The sequence below is a fragment of the Eutrigla gurnardus genome, assembly GCF_963514095.1.
Source record: "Eutrigla gurnardus genome assembly, chromosome: 23".
Lineage (NCBI taxonomy): Eukaryota > Metazoa > Chordata > Actinopteri > Perciformes > Triglidae > Eutrigla > Eutrigla gurnardus.
Genome location: NC_139934.1, coordinates 11,692,122 through 11,710,331, shown reverse-complemented (window position 1 = coordinate 11,710,331; position 18,210 = coordinate 11,692,122). Strand labels below are relative to the sequence as shown.

Genomic DNA, 18,210 nt, shown 5'->3' with positions numbered 1-18,210 from the left:
CCATCGACAAAAGCACAGAGACATTTTTGTTGTACATTTTTAGTTATTTTGTTAGTAAAGAATAAAGATACTTTTTGTTTGTATCGTAGATTTGAATAAGTGATAATGTTTTTTTGCAACTAAGCAAACAAATCTCATTTGGGCTCAGTACTTATACATATATATATAAAAGTACTTACAAATACAAAAGCCTCATTCTAAATGTCTGCAGTTAATGTTAAAACATTTTAATATCAAATGCAACCGTTTTAAAAAAATATTAACAAAAAGAAATTAGAAAAAATGAGACAGAATCTAGAAATAAACAGCTGCTCAGCATCTTCTTCTGTTATTCTACAGGGTTGTTTTTTAATCACAGAGCAGATCAGAAAGAAAACCAAGACCTGGTTATAATTATGTCATCAGTCGGTTTAGAAATATGATTGAGGCTGAGTATTGTTATGATACCAACAGAGTACTTTATTAGATGTTTTTTTTTACTTTGTTTGATCCCCATCATGTGAATAGAAAAAAAAAAGTTTTTTTAACGCATACCCATTTTCAAATTATTAAAATATTTATTAAATAACTGTACAAAGAAGTGTTATTTGGGCAGTGAAGTCCTAAATTCAGGTAGTGTTTGACTGGAGATGTTTGGGTCCCACTCTGGGTTATTCTGGTGACCACCTTTTTAAAAGGTATCAAGTACCGATACTCAGCCCGACTCAAGATGATGTTTAGATACACATTCATTATTATACTTTGAAGGTTAACTCCCTCCTTCTGCTTCGTGAAACACCCTCTTATCTCAACAGCGAACTGAAAACGTTTATTTCCAACGAAGGTAGTCAAAAAACAGTAAAAAAAAGAAAAAAGTTGTGCACTTTTTGGTTGTGAATGCTGTAAACAAGTCTGTATGTTGTCTTCTCCATTTGGGCACAAGAGCTGCTCTAGTATCGAGTTCATGAAATCTTAATGGACAGAGATGGAGAACCAAGTCTGTTTCAGTCCGTTTCCCCACGTCCCTCGTTGAATCTGATTGGTCATCAAGAGTTCTGCAGCGAGTGACGAGGGGTTAAACTGTGACCTGCTGCACACTACTGAAGGTGACGATGGATGCACTCGCTCAGCTATCGGGCTCCTGGGTCAGCGACCCGGGTCCAAGCATGAATGGGTTGGGGACCTCCAGTCCTTCTCAGTAGGTGGCGTCCACCGCGTTGATGTTGCTGTCCAGCTGGTGTCTGAAGGACAGCCTGGCTTTGGTGGAGAAATATATCTGGGAGCCCCGACTCAGGCTTCCTGCTCCTGCTCCTTCGCTGTCGCTGCCCCAGGACGTGGAGGAGCACAGACGGGGCTTCATGTCGTCGATGGGAACTGAGGGGAGGAAGATGGACACGTGTTATCAGGGCGCACTATCATGGACGGGTCGTTAATCGTTTTTTCCGAGCGGAGCTGCTCCTCACCTGCTGCTGGAGGGCACTGCCTGCTCTTGCAGCGCTCTTTACAGCGTCTGTAGAACGGAAAACACTGCAGCATCTTCACACCCATGGCAGAGACGTCTGTGCTGAAAGGGAAGTGAACAGAGACGTAAATACAACAGTTATGGTCGTTTTAATGCACAAGGTTCCCTTTGAGAATAGAGGTAGCGTCATCATAATAGGAAGAAAGCTATCGAGCACACGTTTTCCCAGGATGCTCTAGCGTTGATTTAACCTGCTTGATGACGATGACAGCCTGTCTGAGTCCCCGCTGACAGCTCCTTGTCTCATCACCAGGTCACAGTTTAATGGAATTATGATCCTGCACTCCAGCGCCATGCCATCGTCACGTAATCCGACAACATCCACGGGTGTCACCAAGCAGTCAGTATTTACACGCCGCCAGCGTCGTCTTCCGCCGCCTAATCCTGGGACAGGACGTCAACGGGCTACGGCCTCAGAGGCGTTATTAAGCCCTGACAACCAAACACCGATTACATAGAGGTCATCTGATGTATGCCGGTCTATTAACGTTTTAGGAACTCAAAGCTTTTGTTTCTCACTTTTCTGTCTCAGCAAGCAATTGTGTTTCCCATTGAAGGGTTTCTAGACCCGTTATTGATCTAATGCTTCAGGTACTGTAGATCTGATTTCCAAGGTTGCGTCTCTAGCTGTGGCACCTCTCAATGGTGAGATAAAGCCGGGGCCACATGCCAGCACAGAGCTGTCTTTATGTAGAGCGAATGGAGAAGAAAAAAAAAGTTATTTATTTTAGTCTAATTGGGTTAAGAAGTAGGTCTGGTGAAATGGAGCAGAGGGAGGTGAAGGATCTCAACCGTTTCTATTGTAATTGTGCTTTGGGTGAGATGTGCAGGTTTAATTCTTCTGCTGCAAATTACTAAAAAACGGACAAAAAGTCTAATTACAAAGATGCCAAAGGACTAAAAAGAGACTTAGAACGACTAAAAAGAGACACAAAAGGATTAAAAAGAGATTTAAAACGACTAAAAAGAGACACAAAAGGACTAAAAAGAGATTTAAAAGGACTAAAAAGATGCACAAAAGGACTAAAAAGAGATGCAAAATGAGCACAAAGAGGCTCAAAATAACCACAAAGGGAGACAGGGTCTGAAACAAACGGCCTTATTCAGTCTGATGAGAAAACCTGATCGTGCGATGAAGCACGAAGCCCCATTGATCATTAATCTCTGATGAGTTGGATCTTCAATCTGAGGACAACCAGTTAACTTTGATTGCAACATCCAGATCCATCTGGATGACATGAGTTTTTCACTGTTTGCTGCTGATTTCTGTTTTGCTGCTTGACTCAGTGAGGCGGTTTCATGGAGACGTGACGGCTCGCACATACGAGTCAGAGCTGCACTACAGATAAGCCGCAGGGGAGGCTTGTGACCTGTAAGTGGAAAACTCATCTCTTATTTCACAACCACTTTTTTTTTTTTTTTTTATAACACAGAAAAGGCTATCCCTCCATTTCTTAACCATCTAATGGCACCTTCCATTCTCATTTTCACTCAGGTGTGGCTTTGAAATCCTATCCCGTTTACAGACACAGTGACTCCATTATGGTGGGGTCAATTTAGAGGTTCTTCCCGTGAAATCAGGACTCGCAGTATAGCTCGCATTGTAAAGGAAAGAGAGCAGGGCACCGGTTTCATTCTTTATGCTTTAAATTCGGGGGGAATTAATGCAGTAAAGCACACGGTGTTTTCTCAGAGACGAGTGTGCAAACAGCTCCACACACAACATGAAGGCCGTGGTCAGCGGTGAGGAATTTTGGGCCCAGATCATGATTGGCTGTGGGGGTCTGGCAGCGACTTACGGAGCCTGGAGGAGAAAAACAAGCTCAGATGGCGAGCACACTCACACACCCACAAACAGCGACACGTTGACCACAAAGGGGGAGGGGAGAAAGTAGAAGAAATAAATAGGTATAATAATGAAGCTCTAAGGGAGCAAAGAAGTAGCAAAAAAAAGGGGGGACTGTGGACTTTTTCCACCTTTTTCTACGTTTATCTCTGGGGGATCTGGCCTGCAGCTGATGTGAGGATACAGCACCTGAATAATGCGGTTTTAGTTGCTCAATCAGCCTTGGCTCACTGATGAGGCTGAAAATTGCGCAATCCCTCCAGAGAAACATTAGCAACTGCCTTTTGGCGTGAGGTTTTTCATATCTGTGAGTGCATGTTTGTGCATGTGTTTACTGGGAAATCTGTGTGAGTTAAGCGACTTAAGACGTGCTCTCCGAGCTTGAGTCCTGCATTTTCCGTTTCTAAACACCAGTCAAGCCCCCTCCCCCCCTGCAAACCACCTCACCGGTCCACACTCAACCTCTTATCTGCTTTGTAAACAACGTCAAAGCGAGCAGCAGAGCACATACGTATACAGTCGTGTGATAACGATCTTCCCACAGCTCCACATTTCCACTGAGGTCCCCACTCCTCCTGTCAGTCCCTCGGGTTTTATAAGGGGGTAAAAAGTCTTGTGTCACTGGATGCAACACAAAGCCTCATACAAGCCTGCCAGGCGGGATGACGCACACACTGTGCAAGTATACCTGCACCAGAGTGTGTGTTTGTGTGTTCATTAATAGCATGCAATCCGCTTTCATTCATTTTCATCCCAGCCAGCCAATAAAACAGCTTTTAAGGTGTTTCTGTTCATCTCAATACTTACTCAAGTAGTGCTCTAATACACTTTTGAGCAACTTGTACTTCCAATTTATGCTACTTTATATTTCTATTTCTACATTACTATTGTAATTTTACTCCACTTACTGTTACTGTTTTCTCCAAACAGCTTCACTTATATGATGAGTTGTCATAAACCAAACCCAAACAAATATAAACTTCTTATTGGACTCCACATAATTAAAAATGCATCTTACCTGTTAATGCAGCAATACAATAATCCAGTAATATATACTGTATATCCATAATAGTGTTACCCTCTGAAAGGGACACACTTTTAGGGACTGTATGCAAGTTGTTGGACCCCCTCCATTAATTTCTCTGAACCTTATTATTGACTTTGTAAAAGATTTGTGCAGGTTATTAATGATTTCTTTGAAAATTCCAATAATACTTCAGCACATAACTTCAATTTAAACCATAAAACCCAACTGCTGTCTTCTGCATACAGAAAGTATTTTGTTTATATTTACTTAAATAAATCCCAACATCCTCCTCCTCTTGGACCCCCTCCATTAATTTCTCTACACTCCCTTACTTGTAGTTCAGGGTTACATAGGCTACACCGGTTGTGTCATGTTTGGCTCGTCAACGCACCTCACCTTCTACTTCCAGACGCGCGTGCGTGACGTGTAGGGCCCTGTGCGCGTGCTCGGGGGAGGGGGGTTACGGTTGAATGAGAAGCTGCGCCAGACAGGCTAATCTGAGCTTTCATCCAGAGCACAATACGCATCACTTATCTCGTCACTCAACACACCGGGGTCTCGCTTCCATATCGGACTGGTCATAGAGAGTAACGGGTGGTGCGTTCAGGCGCGCAGAATAAAGTTTGACAAGTGGTTTTTTCCACAGACAGCAGCAACAGAATGCTGTCAGTGTAACAGAGTGCGCTCCTCCTCTACTGACACACCTCCTGCTGTTTAGATAAGAGAGGCGCAGACCTACATGTCAAGTCCTATTCATTATTAAGTAGCCTAATTATCCTGCAGCGGTCTTTATAAATACATCTCATCACAGGTTTAAACGCTTTTTGATGACCTACCTGGTGAAATGAACAGGCAGTGGAAAAGGTGATAATCTTGATTATTCCCACACGACTCTCCTCACTTCATCTGCGTGTTGCTGCTCATTAATAACGCGCGTCCTCGCAGCGCCGCGTCCCGTTGCCTGTCCTGCCTGCTCTCTGTGGCGCGGAGCGACTCAACTTTAAATAGCTAATCCCCGGAGCATGGGGGAGAGTGCGAGTGGAGGACACGCCTGCTCTCTCTCACCCTCCCTCCCTTTCTCTTACAAACACACACACACACGCGCACGCACGCGGGACACACGTCTCCCTCGCCTCCAGCATGCTACGTGGTGTTTTGCCTCCACGTCGATCGCATCTCTGTTGATACGGATAACACACAAAAAAAATATGATTCAGAAAAAGCGCCTCGCGTATAAATAGAAGGAGGGTGAGGTCACGTGTGTGTACAGATAACACGCAGAGTGACTCGCTCGGAATAAAGTTGATTGAAAAGTCAAATCACGTTGATTTGACTTCTTGAGCTGAACAATAGGCTTTAATCTCTGCTGGATCTGGTCTTTCACCCCTGATTAAGTACCCCTATAGAGAGGTCAGAGGTCACCATCAACTGTAGGATTCACCCCCCTTCTCTTTAAGTGTATTTTAATCTTCTAACTGCTGTTTTAAATAGTCTGACATAAGATGCTAAATCAGGTTCTTCATCATTATCGTGTGCTTCTAAATCACATTATTGATTTCATCATCAAGCTGAAAGTTTTTCGTGCTTATTTCTCTAAATGTGACGTAGACCGGAGAGTCGTTGAGCCTTGAAGGAGAGTGAGAGCTGAGGAAATCCCTTCCTATCCCGTTAGAGTGAGAGGGCTTAAAACCGCTGAGGAGAATTAACAAGGAACTTTTCATTTAAATAGATGTCTTGAATCGGTGACTTATAGTTCTTCTATTCTAAGATGTGAATCTGCATGCTGAAATGATCACTCGTTGCTTGGCTCTTGCCCGTTGTATGTCGTGGAAACCTGCTGGATGTTTTGACGTCTGACAGCGAGGGCCGGGTAAAGTAGCAAAAACTGTAAACATGACTTTCTTGGTCGAGGTGAAGGATGCTGTCGGGGAATAAAGGTGTGGCCAGTGGTTTGTGGGCTGGAACCCAAAGTGTTTGCCGTGTTGTCACGGGAGGGGGGTAATACCTGGGGAATAAATTAAATCTGACTTTGCATGCAGTTCAATAATATTCCCTTCCTCATATACGCTCTATGGAGACAGACAAGGAGGCAGACAGAGTGGAGGCTGCTCTCGGTCCATTAGATGGTTTACTGCTGCTTATTAGCTTTCTGGTCTGTGTGCAGGGCTTATTCAGGGCAGCTCGCTGCTTGGAGGGTGTTTGTCCTTGTGGAAATTTACCCAGATGAGCTCTCAGAGTGAGTCTGGGCCTGCCGGTTAGAAATCTCCCAGGAAACAGTAGCAGCGGATTCTGCACTGTGACTTACCCACAAGTAGACAAGTCTTTTTTCTGTTTTTGGTCAGCTTTCTTCATCACAGCGCAGGTGGAAAAACACTCAGACTAAACACCTTTTTATAAGGGACACACTGTGGGTGTATGAAGTCATAAAAAGGAGTGATAAAAAGGAGTAATAAAAAGGCCACAAAGGGAACATGAGCTGGATCTGTTATATGGACTGGAAGTGAGAGATGTACTGAAGCCGGGCTGAAACCCATCTGTCGGTGTGTTTCATGTTTCACAGCAGCTGCAGCTTCTCTGTCCGTTACCACGGCCTCGCATGTACAGATGTGGGTTATAAGGACACACATTGTTTGGTTTTAAATGTGTGGATGATTAACAGCTGATGGGATTTTTTTTTCTGTAGTAAGACGTATTGTTAATCTGTGACTAAGGTGTTGCTCACTGGGCAGCAACCTTTTGACACTTTAATCTATTTCACACTGGCTTTAACCTCCCAGATGTGCTCATTTCATTCACAGAGAGTCAAGTGGTCGCTCTGCGGTGTTCCTGTCCTTGTAAGGTGACGAGCGTCGCTGCCAGTCTGGTACGTTTTACGAGGCGACGGTGGAGCTCAGATGTCAGGAAGTGGACCGCTCCCACCGTCCCATTGGCCTCCAGCATCGTTGTGCTTATCAGCTGGGGGGACAAGCTGGACGGCGAGTGGGCAGTCACAATAGTGACATCATTCCCTGTGAAATTTTTGCCACCTCTGGTAATCGAATCCCTCAGTGCTGCTGCTCCACTGGCCCAGAGACAGGAATAGCTGCAGACACGAGGGTCAAAATAGTTCAGGATCTAAATGTACTCGGTCTGAGGTGAAGGGCATCCATCAAACATGGCTTAGGAGTATGGATCTCACTGTGAAGGAGTGAAGGCTTGTAGCTTAGTTAGTGGGTCAGCCATTATTCATATAGATGCTCCTCATGTAAAAAACTAACAAAGAAAAGAAAAAATATATATATCGATATAAATATTGTATATCATTCAATATATTACCTGTTTAAGCCTTTATAGGTCTTCAACAGTGTTTGAAGGAAAATAAAAAAATCACATTGACCTTTCTATATAGTCAGTGTTTTTATTGAGGTTCCTCCTTATTAACTCTCACTTCCATATTGTTGTTGTAATTCTTTCTTATGAATTGTTTCATGACGCTCCAGATGTGTTTCCTTAGAGGGTCCCAGGTTGAGTGCTAGGGATGATTTATTTTCTTAAGTCAACCTATTTTATTACTGAGGCAAATATATGAATAACCTCTTGACCCTGCAGTGATTTTTCTTTTTTTTTTTAAAAGGGCTTTTACCTGTATATCATTTAGGCCTGAAAAAAATCAGCAGGACGTACGTTAAGATGCCAATAAATTGCTCCGTAGTCCCGGTAGGCTATCTTAAATACTTAAAGATAAAGGCATTAAATTGAAACACTGTAGAAGAAACTAGAATCCGTTCATTGTAGAGTTTGTGAGTGATGACTGTTCCCTCCCTCCTTCCTCACACATCCAAACATTCCCACACCCAAGTTTTAGTTGGCATGCCTCTGTGGAGCCAGGACCGGGACTGGCTGGCTGAGCTCGCTCATGGGTGGTTCCAGCCTCAGTCCACCCCCCTTTACTGTGGGTGTCTTTCAGTGTTTTTGCTAGAGGACACTTCAGCAGTAGGAGCCGTAGTTCGAAACCGCTCCAACCGCTGAGCCACGGCCGCCCCAACAGCTGACACTTCTTATGTTCTCAGTCGTTCCATTTAATCCTGAGGTGAACCTCGGAAAGGGGTCTAATCATGGTGGTATCCGACATACCATGTAAATCAGCTGATAATGCTGGGAACGGCCAATAAACAATCTGAGGGCAAAGAGCAGCTTTACTACAGAAACAGTGTTATTGAGAAGAAGAAAAAATCTAACAAACTAGAGAAGGTCTTCATTTATTCCTTATTAGACTGATTTTTTCACCGATTCACCAAAAAGCCCAAATAAATACCTAAAATGTCTTGAGGGAGTGCAGGGCGAAACTAATTTGTTTAAAGGGACAGTTCACCCCCAAAAATCTTACCTGTAGTGCTATTTATCAAACAAGGAGTAGTATTATTATGTTGTCTTTTTGTCCATCTTTTCATATTTATCGATATTTAATAAGATCAATTCAAGTCATTTATAACCTAATACATTTGAATATGTGAAGTAAAAGTTGCTTGTTGGCTGACAAATCTGATTCAGATCTTAACTCCAAAGTTTTGACCTAGTTACCGTCTGTGTAGGATAGATTTCCGGGTGCTTTCTGTGCGAGTTAGTTGATTTAACCTACTTCTCAGCTCCACACAGAGCAAAGCTAGATATGATGCTGTACCTCAGTCCCAGGGCGTTTTTGGTGTGTATGCTGCAATAATCATGTGTGCAGTCCAAGCGTAATTATGACATCTCAGGGTTATGTGATAATATAGTGCCAGTAGCTCAGACGGGTGCTGTCAGCATCTTTTAAGCAACTGTCACCTGAGCAGAAATTACAACCAGTTCAACTCAAATTATGACCTGAAAAATAGGCTCCATCTTCCTACTTTTCAGACTTTAGTCTATGAAATAAATACATTTTATTGGGCTGAGTATCTCTGCGGAGTGGTGAGCAAATTAAATGCACATAAAATAATGTAAAAGGTCAATTTAGCTTTTGAGAAATGAGAAATAAGCTGCTGAATGTGCCTGACTGTCTTCTTTGCGGCTCCTCTTAGGTCATTCTTAGCGCGGCTGACATAATTACTGGGTGGTGGACACTGCTGAGTTATCACTGACGTGTTTTCTGAGTCTTGCCAGGATGACTGTTGTTTTTAAATGAGGCTGCGGCTGTCGGTTTCGCCGAGGAGAATTAGTAAGTAAAACAGGAGCACCATTGTAGAAATGTTGGAAAAACACTGTTTATCATCTGGAACAGATTGATTTGTACTATTGTCCATGCTCCGTCCAAATTCTGTTTTCACAAGTCTGGCCCGTACCGGCCAGTTCTGCTTCACGTCACCCTGTTTTTCCATTCTGCCTCCTCTTTGTTAAGTCAGGCCAAGCTTGAAAAACAGAGAGGAGGGGCTCAATTTTGGGTACATTTCTAAATAATGGCCTCACCACAGGGTCTAAATGAGTGCACAAGGCGGATATAAATGAAGAATTTAGTGCTTGAATGACTGTCTTTCTGACCTGTTGTCGTCCCCCTCTTGAGGAACCTCTCTCTGCATGCATGCACTTACATCGGTGTTTGTTAACAGCACTTTCTTCGCCTCTCTGGATTCTTTGAGCGGCTCCGATTTGCATGAGAAGTGGCTGAGAACGGGCCCCCTTCCCGTTTTCCTCCCTTTGTCTCGCCATTCTTTTATTTCAAATTCTTCTCACTTGCGCTCCTTCCTCGCTTTGTGCTGTGCATTATATAAGAGAGCAGCACAACACCGGCCACTCGGTTCGCTAAGATGGCCACGGCGTGGGACACAGGCCTTATTTTCCACATCCAGAATCCCCTCCCTCCCCGTCCTGGAAGTATGTGCACACAGGAACTTGATGGAATTGTACGGTTGAGAAGCCAAAGTACACGTACAAGCTGAATGGCATCATTGTTATTCACCTGGCTGCACATAAAAACCCTCATCTCTTTTTATCCGTACAGCAGTGGAAACACGGCTTTAGCTTTGAGCTTTGGGTTGTTTGGTGTCTATATTTACCTTACTGCCGTCCTACAGCAGGCTTTTAACTTAAAAGTTAGGTAACAATTACCACGAAGCAGCTCCATGGCAAATAGATTACGAGCTTAACCTAGCACCTAGGTTGACGGGCACTGCCGGTCCAGATCGTGTACTGTTTAGGCAGCTGCAGTGTTCACAACCTCCACAGGGGGCGTACTGACCCTTGACCGTGTCTGGACGCGCAATAATCCTGTTAGATCTGGCTGTCTGGCTGCAGGGGCGCAGCGTGAGGTGATGTATTGACAGAGATTCTGCAGGAGGTCTTCAACTGGATAATCAGAGTTATAGAGTCACACAGGTTCCTGTAAATGTCAGTGGGATTTTGGGGAGGAAGCAATGCAAGAAAAAGAGAAGCAAAGTTCACAAAAAACGAATCAGGAAATATGTTTTTAATGTAGACAGTCACAGTGAGCTGATATAAATTAACATCCTGTGTCACATTCATCTGATGTACAGTATAACCCAAGTAGAGGCACATAAAACAAAGACAACAAATTATTGACAATTAGGCTTTGATCCATACATTTCTTTCAGCTGGATTAGTACTTATGAAGGATTCCACCAAAAAGAAGTCAGGCGATACACACAAACCATCAGCTAGAATACAATTTATACAATAATGGAGTTAGGCTTTGATATAATTCAAATAGCCGTCAAAGACACAAACTTGGTGTTAGACAAAAGGTCTCGAAAGGAAAATGAAATACAGAAATGCCTCCTGGCTACGACTGGATGGTTTTCTTCATTTTCACAATCCACTCTCATCCTGCAACAGGACAGAAGTCACATGTTTATATCGTGATCGGAACAGGAAGCTCTCAGATGACTGACGGAGCTGTTAATGAATGTGCAGCATGTCAATGTGTGGATATGGGTTGATACATGGACACGTCCTGCATTTATTCGTGATACATACAATATGTAGCGCCATGATAAAAAAATATTTTCAATACTGAAATGTTTGTCTTGTACAGTAACTGCTATGTCCTTCAAATGGACGTATGTCCCTTATTGTGCTTTTGAATGGTCTGCGTGTATTTATGCAAGTCAGCAGAATATTTTTGCAGTCCTAACCATATGTTCACCCATGTGCTAAATCTGAGATTAATCTTCAACCTGTGAAGATATTTCTGGTCAAAAGTGCATGTGCAGAAATTATAAATGATCTTTTTCAGTTTTTCCTGCCAAGCTGCCTGTTAACTTATTGTACCTTCATGGATCAGTCCCTGTGTTGTTTATTCTTCAGCAAACCTTTCAACTATTTCATCTTGATGACACCCTGGGTTTTAACCTTAAATCCTCTTATACATTCTCACTTTCTTGCCCAGAAATATATGAGAATATTGACACCATTATCATAGTAGGCTACGCTAAATGTATGCTACACCTGCAGCAGCAGGTTAGCGTAGCAGTTAGCCTGGATTTGTATTGAAAATAAAAATAAAGAAAATAAAAAAACTTTTTAGAAGTAAAGTTCAACACTTTTGGGAAATTATGCTTATTTGCTTTCTTTCCCATTGATACCACTTTCATGTGTGTAGGTTAAATGTATGTGACACCTGCAGAAGGTTAGCTTAGCGAAAGAAAAACACTGGTTAGCCTGGTTTATCATTTCAAAAAATCAAATCCCTTTCAAAGAAAAGTTGATACCAAGCTCATGTTTGATGCATTTTTAAACTACAGCCAGCAGCCGGTTAGCTTAGCTTAGCACAAATACTGGATGAAACAAATAATCTGGTTCTGTCCAAAGGCAATGAAAGACACTAGCTAGCACTGCTAAAGCTAACTTAAGTGAACAACACTTTTGATACAATTGTTTTAAATGGTTTTGCTTCCCCCTTTTATGCTCCGTGTAGCTTTCATGACCTCCTGGACGCTGAAATACTGGTTTAAAAACTCATAGTGTTATTTAACATTTTTTTCACGTGTCTACTTTTCTCTTTAGGTTTGGAGTTTCAGATTTCGTTCACCTACGTCTTTGCTCTCGCGACAGTCCCCGCAGATGCATCCCAGGCAGCCGTTGACCACCTGGATGCCGCAGAGCACCAGCTGCAGCGCCCCCATGGCCAGCAGGATGGAGAACAGGACCACGTGCCACATCACCGCGTTGGCCGGGTAGTTGCAGATCGTCCACAGGGTCTGGTTTACAAGGTAGCTGCTGTTACCGCTGTGAGGGACAAGAGTGGCACAGTGAGGGGAAATGTGTCGGTAAGATGGTGACAAGTGGAGATAGGCCCTCTTGATACAACTCATTTTACAGGTAAAATCTGGCGCCAGTTAGCTGATTAGCTTAGCTTAGCCAGCTAGCTTGACAAACCTGCAAACCTGCACCTCTAAACATTTCATTTCTCATTAGATTAATTCACACACACAAAAAATGGTAAAGGGGGTTGTGTTATGATGGGAATTTGTCACTTTGGACCCGACCAGGCTAGCTCTGTCCCTCTGTTTCCAGTCTTTATGCTAAGCTAAGCTAACCCTCAACAGTTATGTTTTTAAAATTGCGATTGTTTGGTCAAATTTGAATATGCAAACTGATAACACTAATAGATTTTTAATGTGGTAGACCTTAGCAAACCTATTATTTTCACATATTCAGTTTACAAGGAAAGCAACAAATCTTTACATTTGAGAATCTCAAACAAGTTAGTGTTTGGCATCCTCACTTCATAATTGTCCATTCATTTTCTCTACATCAACAAAACTATTAATTCACCATTTTTATCCCAATCTGAAATATTAAAGTACTTTAAGTAACGCTGCGTCATGATGCATTGTGTAGCTGGAGTTCAACAAAATAGAAAAAGGGGAAGTGGGGATTTTACTAGAAGAAGAACAATCGGAGGTTAAGTATTAATATCCCACCATGCATTGTTGGTTCCCACTCTGTAACCAGTGGTGCCCTTTAAACTGCTGTCACCATGGACAGCTGCACACTTTTATTAACGACTGTCCCAATAACCCGATGAGCCTCTATCAGGTTTTTCAGTTTGACCTCGCTAAGCTCATAAAATGCTTGAATGGTGCCAATCGTGTTATAGCAGGGTTAACTTATCACTGGCAAGGAGACAAAATCCTCAATTGAAAATGTCAAGAACCATAATATTTAACTAAATGTTACCTGTGATGAAGAATTAATTCCCCTGCATGCATTAATAAGGGTTAACATGATTGTTTTTTTAACATTTGACAAGAGGACTATGAAAGCAGAGCAGAACAGAAAGTGCTGGTCCGGTCTGCCACCTACTGGATTTGAGTAATATTGCATTTGTTACCTTTTGGAAGGAGGAACTGGATCGCTCCTGCTGCGATTCAACAGCATCCCCTACATCTAGTCTAGAGAGAGTACAAGTACTAGTGTACTTACGTGCCGAGGTCTTCAAAGGGATATTCCCACGTGCCATCGGCCAACTGACACTTGGGTCCGATAGCCAGACCTGCAGAAGCCACGCTGGTGCAGTAGATGGCTCCGACCAAGCCGAAAGCAGAGGAGAACACAGAGTTCAGCATCTGAGAGAGAGAAAGGAACATGTTGCATAGCTGGCATTGATGAATTACTGGTTTCCTCTTCAGGATTTCTTGTCCGGTTCTGTTGTTGGGCTGTTAATGCGACCACAGAAACCTTTGACATGATTTAAGACACAAACACACTCCCAGTCTGGTTTATTTAGCAGTTGCTTTACTTGTATTTTAAAGGGTAAAATGGCAGGGTTTTTTGTTTTGGCTCACTTTATCTGAAAAATATAATTTATCTTAACAACAATGAGACAATAAATACAGTGCAAAAGGTCACAATAAAGTATGCAAGTTAAAGGCAGATTATACTGCATTTCTTCACTGCAAATGACACAACAAGCACTGTAGTTCCTGATAGTTAAAGAGAAGTGTGTACTGTTAATAGTCCTAGTTCTGTAAAATATATTTACCAAAAGATATTGACTTTAAATAGTAATTCACAGTACAGAGAATCGAATCGTATAATACGGCGATGATGCTGTTCATATGGCAAATCTTTCCGGTTTTTACCTTCGCCACTCATTACCCATCATTATCACACTGGCATATAAATGTAAATCTTTCAAATGACTTTACTCACCCGGCAACGGTTACCACAGCAACCATTTCCGCAGCAACCCTTGCCCCCGGCTCTGATAGCTGAGCAGCTCGGACACAGCATCTGAAAAGTTGAATATCGAACACATTAATCAAGCAAAGACATCCAGATACGAGACACAAGTAATATTTAACTATTTTAAACGCAAAAGATTCTCAAAAGCATGAAACTGTGTATAAGTATGGTATTTGTGTCCACATAAAAGTGCAGAACACGCCTACCTACATTCGACTTCATATACGTGTGTCTGTTCTCTTATCTCTTAAAGCAAATATTTGTGAATCCTCTCGAGTTTTCCAAAGGAAAGAAGTCCAACTTCCTGGTCCAAACAGTAATATATTGTGTTCTTTCCACTCAAAGATCTGATCCATTTATAAGATTAAATGTCCATGACTTCCATATTGTCCTGGTTAACCTGTTACATGTTGAGATAATGTTGATGGAAAGGAAGTCAAGACCAGACGAGGTTTTAATCTCTATTAATATACTATAAAAATAAAAGTACACGATGCAGAAAGCTGAGTATCATACTATTATACATTATTAATCTTGTACTTGGTCAAGGTGGAGTTATTTATGTCTTTCATCCTATGTTTTGTATGTAATGTAACTATATTTGACAGATAAAAGTGTCAAATTGCAGTAGACTGGAGTTTTTTTCTTTTTACATCAGTTTCAAAGATTCTTCATGCAAAGTTTTTCAATTTTAAGAAGTTTAAAAGTTATGTACCAGGAAGAATTTGAGTAGACTAAAATGTTCTAAATAATGAAATTATTAGTTACTTGACAAAATTATATTATAATTCTAATAAAAAAAGAAAGAGATCCCCCAAATACTCAATAAAAGCACAATAAGATTTTACAGGTTCACACAGAGTAGAGTTAATGACGCATAATAAAACATCAATCCCTTGCATAAGTAGATAGATCGTAATGCTTTACTCACAAAGAGGCCTCCTCCGATGAGCCCCCCCATGAGCCAGACCTGGAGGGAGATCTGATCGTTCTCCAGACTCTCCCCATTGGGGAAGAACAGCAGCAGGTTAGCGATCATGCAGATGAACGCTGAAGGCAGCAGGATCAGGCCCACCAGGCGGGCACACTTCCCCGTGCAACACATGCTTCGACCTTCTTGTTGTTTGGTTTTATCCTCTGCTCCCTCTCGGCTTCTCTCACTGCCAGTCTCCTGTTTCCTCTCAAAGTCAGAGCGGCGAAAAGAGGGCGAAACAAATAAAAGGGGTCGAATGAGAAGCTCCCTGCTGTCACACTGCGAAAGTCAAACACTGTGACAGTTATAACAGGAAGGAGAAAGGGAACAAAGGCCAAGTATTGGTGTGGCTGCTTGCAATCTGATTTCAGACCTGTGTATCTCCTGGTGGCTCTCAGATAAACAGGGACATTATTTTTACTTGAAGAATCCTTGAAACGGATCGAGAACAAAGTCCATGAACTCAGATGCAGTTTTAAGTTATTTCCATTTGATGTCACTTTTTACTTCCAGTTCTCAAATATTCTGCTAGAAATCCAGATTTAGTTCAATTACATACAAAACATTTGTTGAATTAGTGACGTATATAAAGAATTAAGGAGGGGAGACAAATGTTAAAGTGAAAATGCAGGACAAACAGAGGACCACAGTGAGGAAAGGGGTCTATGTGTTCAGGGGATCGATCATGAAGCTCCGCTGCCCTTTGATACCTGCTCATGATGATATCAGCCTATTTGTTCTATTTATGGCCCGTAGCAAACACGAGAGGGCTCGGCTGCAATAAACGCCATGTCAACCAAAGATCGTATGGAACAATATGATGGTGTTAATTAATTAGTCAGCACATCACAGATATGAGCTATTACACCAAATTACAACCAAACTACTCGAAAAACTCATATCCACAGCAGATGAGACGCCTCAGACTTGCTGTTTGATTCGATTAATTACATATTTGTCTATTATTATGCACCACTAAAACGATAAGGGCCGTGCATGGTTGCCTCTCTTTTTGGTCATGTCAGTAAAGAATCCCCATAAAGGCATCTTTTTACTTTCACTTTCCTGTGTAATAACAGGCTTGTCCTGTTCAGTTCTATTGACCATAATAAGAAAACATCAGCCTCAAGAAATCCCCACTTGTTCCTGTAAGTGTCGAGTCCACCAGTCGCAGCATTCGACGGTGTGAGAGGAAGCCTTTTCACCTGCGATGGCAGGTAAGTAGTACCATAAATTGAATATGTAACTATATTTCAGGTGATCTGTCAATATAAGCAACGCGTACTAGTTCTTAAAGAATATGCTGGCCTCTCAAAGAAGGATAATACGCTTCATAAGGTGCATTTCTCTCCAGGATTGGTTTCACTTCTGGATCGACTGTGAAAACAATAATGGGACAACCCAGATATGGGGGGAGGGGCTGTGACAGTGGGTCATCCTTTAATCATAAGGATGGTTCTTGAGTCCTTGAGCAAGGCACTGACCCCCAGGTTGCTACAGAACGATACCAGTTTATGTTTTCCCTTTTAGCCCCGTCTCCAGGCCAACCAGTGACCATCGTTGTGGGTGCCGTATTGAGACTTCAGGTGAAACCCCGACCACCCAGACCCCAAAGGCTATCAGGTGAGGATGATGATGCAGTTTATTTTGTACACCCAAGACTGATGTAGTTATTTATATTTATTTTTGCCCCTCTAGCTGCAGTCACAGTAATATGGGCTGTCCTAACTCTGGCACGAGTCATCTTTGGTGAGGATCCTCTTTCTTCAACATTACGTTTCTGTAACACATCGCTCACGCCGCCGTCTGTCCTCAGGTGTTGTGTATTTCAAAGACTGCCCTCAGCAACCCAACATCCCCAACTACCTGTTAGGGCTGGCTTTGCTATCGCTGCTGTCGATACCGTGTGTTTCCTTCAGCTGGGAGCGCCATGCGACTTCGCCACAGGAGCATCCCCGAGATCTGAACCACTGCCTGCTGGGTTTGATAGGCCTGTGTCGTTTCATGTGGATCCTGGCAGGTGAGGATGAAAAAACAGCACAGATCCTGCAATTTAATGAATGCTTCCTCCCAAAAAAAGGGAATAACAAGATGGCATCCTAATGTGTTTGTCCCACGCACCTACAGGTGACGTGTGGGTATTCTTCGTCTATCAGCCCAACTATGACCCCGCGGCTGCTGATGGTCTCTACTGTGATAAGACTCTGTACACGTTTGCTCTCTGGAATGCCGTGTGGGAGACCTTTGTGATTTGGGTCTGCCTGGCCAGACTCTGCAAAGGACTGCTGTGCTGCGTGATGGTGACACCTGCACCGACAAACCGAGACTATTCTGGGAATGTATGATGCATGCATGGATGGATTATCTGTGTAAACGGAAACAACACATATTTTACTGGGACTTTGGGAGAATTAGACTAGTGCAAGAGGGTGTGTTTTCACTTCAGGCTTAAAAATTACCTCTTTTTAATCACTTGATCTGATAATTATTTTCTGGATTCATTAATTATTTGTTTGAGCGATAAATATGACTCAATTGATTCACAAAATAGTTGATTATTCTTGTATACCGGTACTTTATTTTGTCATCTCCTTTTAAACTTGTTTTTTACTTTACTTTATTTTTCATGTTTATTCCTGTGGTATCTGTCCTTTTGATAATGTCGTCAGTTTTAAATAAAGTTTATTTTCATTAGTTTGAAG

General features: G+C 42.3%; 3 protein-coding genes across 5 annotated transcripts; 1 reads left to right on the top strand and 2 right to left on the bottom strand.

Annotated features, from left to right (window-relative positions):
• Positions 1–211: 211 nt before the first annotated feature.
• LOC311009285 (uncharacterized protein) lies at positions 212–5,354 on the bottom strand. Of its 3 annotated transcripts, none has more exons than XM_084003357.1 (3): positions 5,211–5,354; positions 1,443–1,543; positions 212–1,353 (listed from the first exon to the last, which is right to left on the bottom strand). In XM_084003357.1, the coding sequence occupies exons 2-3, from the start codon at positions 1,525–1,527 to the stop codon at positions 1,175–1,177; spliced, it is 264 nt and encodes an 87-aa protein (XP_083859483.1). In that variant the 5' UTR covers positions 1,528–1,543; positions 5,211–5,354; the 3' UTR covers positions 212–1,174. The 3 variants fall into 3 exon arrangements, with proteins under 3 accessions (XP_083859483.1, XP_083859484.1, XP_083859482.1); XM_084003358.1 differs by having other exon boundaries at positions 5,225–5,329; XM_084003356.1 differs by lacking the exon at positions 5,211–5,354 and having other exon boundaries at positions 1,443–2,042.
• A 5,432-nt stretch (positions 5,355–10,786) lies between these two features.
• Positions 10,787–15,797, bottom strand: tm4sf5 (transmembrane 4 L six family member 5). The gene is made up of 5 exons (XM_084002694.1): positions 15,467–15,797; positions 14,503–14,583; positions 13,774–13,916; positions 12,381–12,573; positions 10,787–11,172 (listed from the first exon to the last, which is right to left on the bottom strand). The coding sequence occupies exons 1-5, from the start codon at positions 15,638–15,640 to the stop codon at positions 11,155–11,157; spliced, it is 609 nt and encodes a 202-aa protein (XP_083858820.1). The 5' UTR covers positions 15,641–15,797; the 3' UTR covers positions 10,787–11,154.
• Positions 15,798–16,468: 671 nt separating this feature from the next.
• On the top strand, positions 16,469–18,202 carry LOC311008799 (transmembrane protein 272-like). Its single transcript, XM_084002695.1, has 5 exons — positions 16,469–16,725; positions 17,039–17,131; positions 17,207–17,257; positions 17,325–17,528; positions 17,636–18,202. The coding sequence occupies exons 1-5, from the start codon at positions 16,719–16,721 to the stop codon at positions 17,851–17,853; spliced, it is 573 nt and encodes a 190-aa protein (XP_083858821.1). The 5' UTR covers positions 16,469–16,718; the 3' UTR covers positions 17,854–18,202.
• Positions 18,203–18,210: the final 8 nt, after the last annotated feature.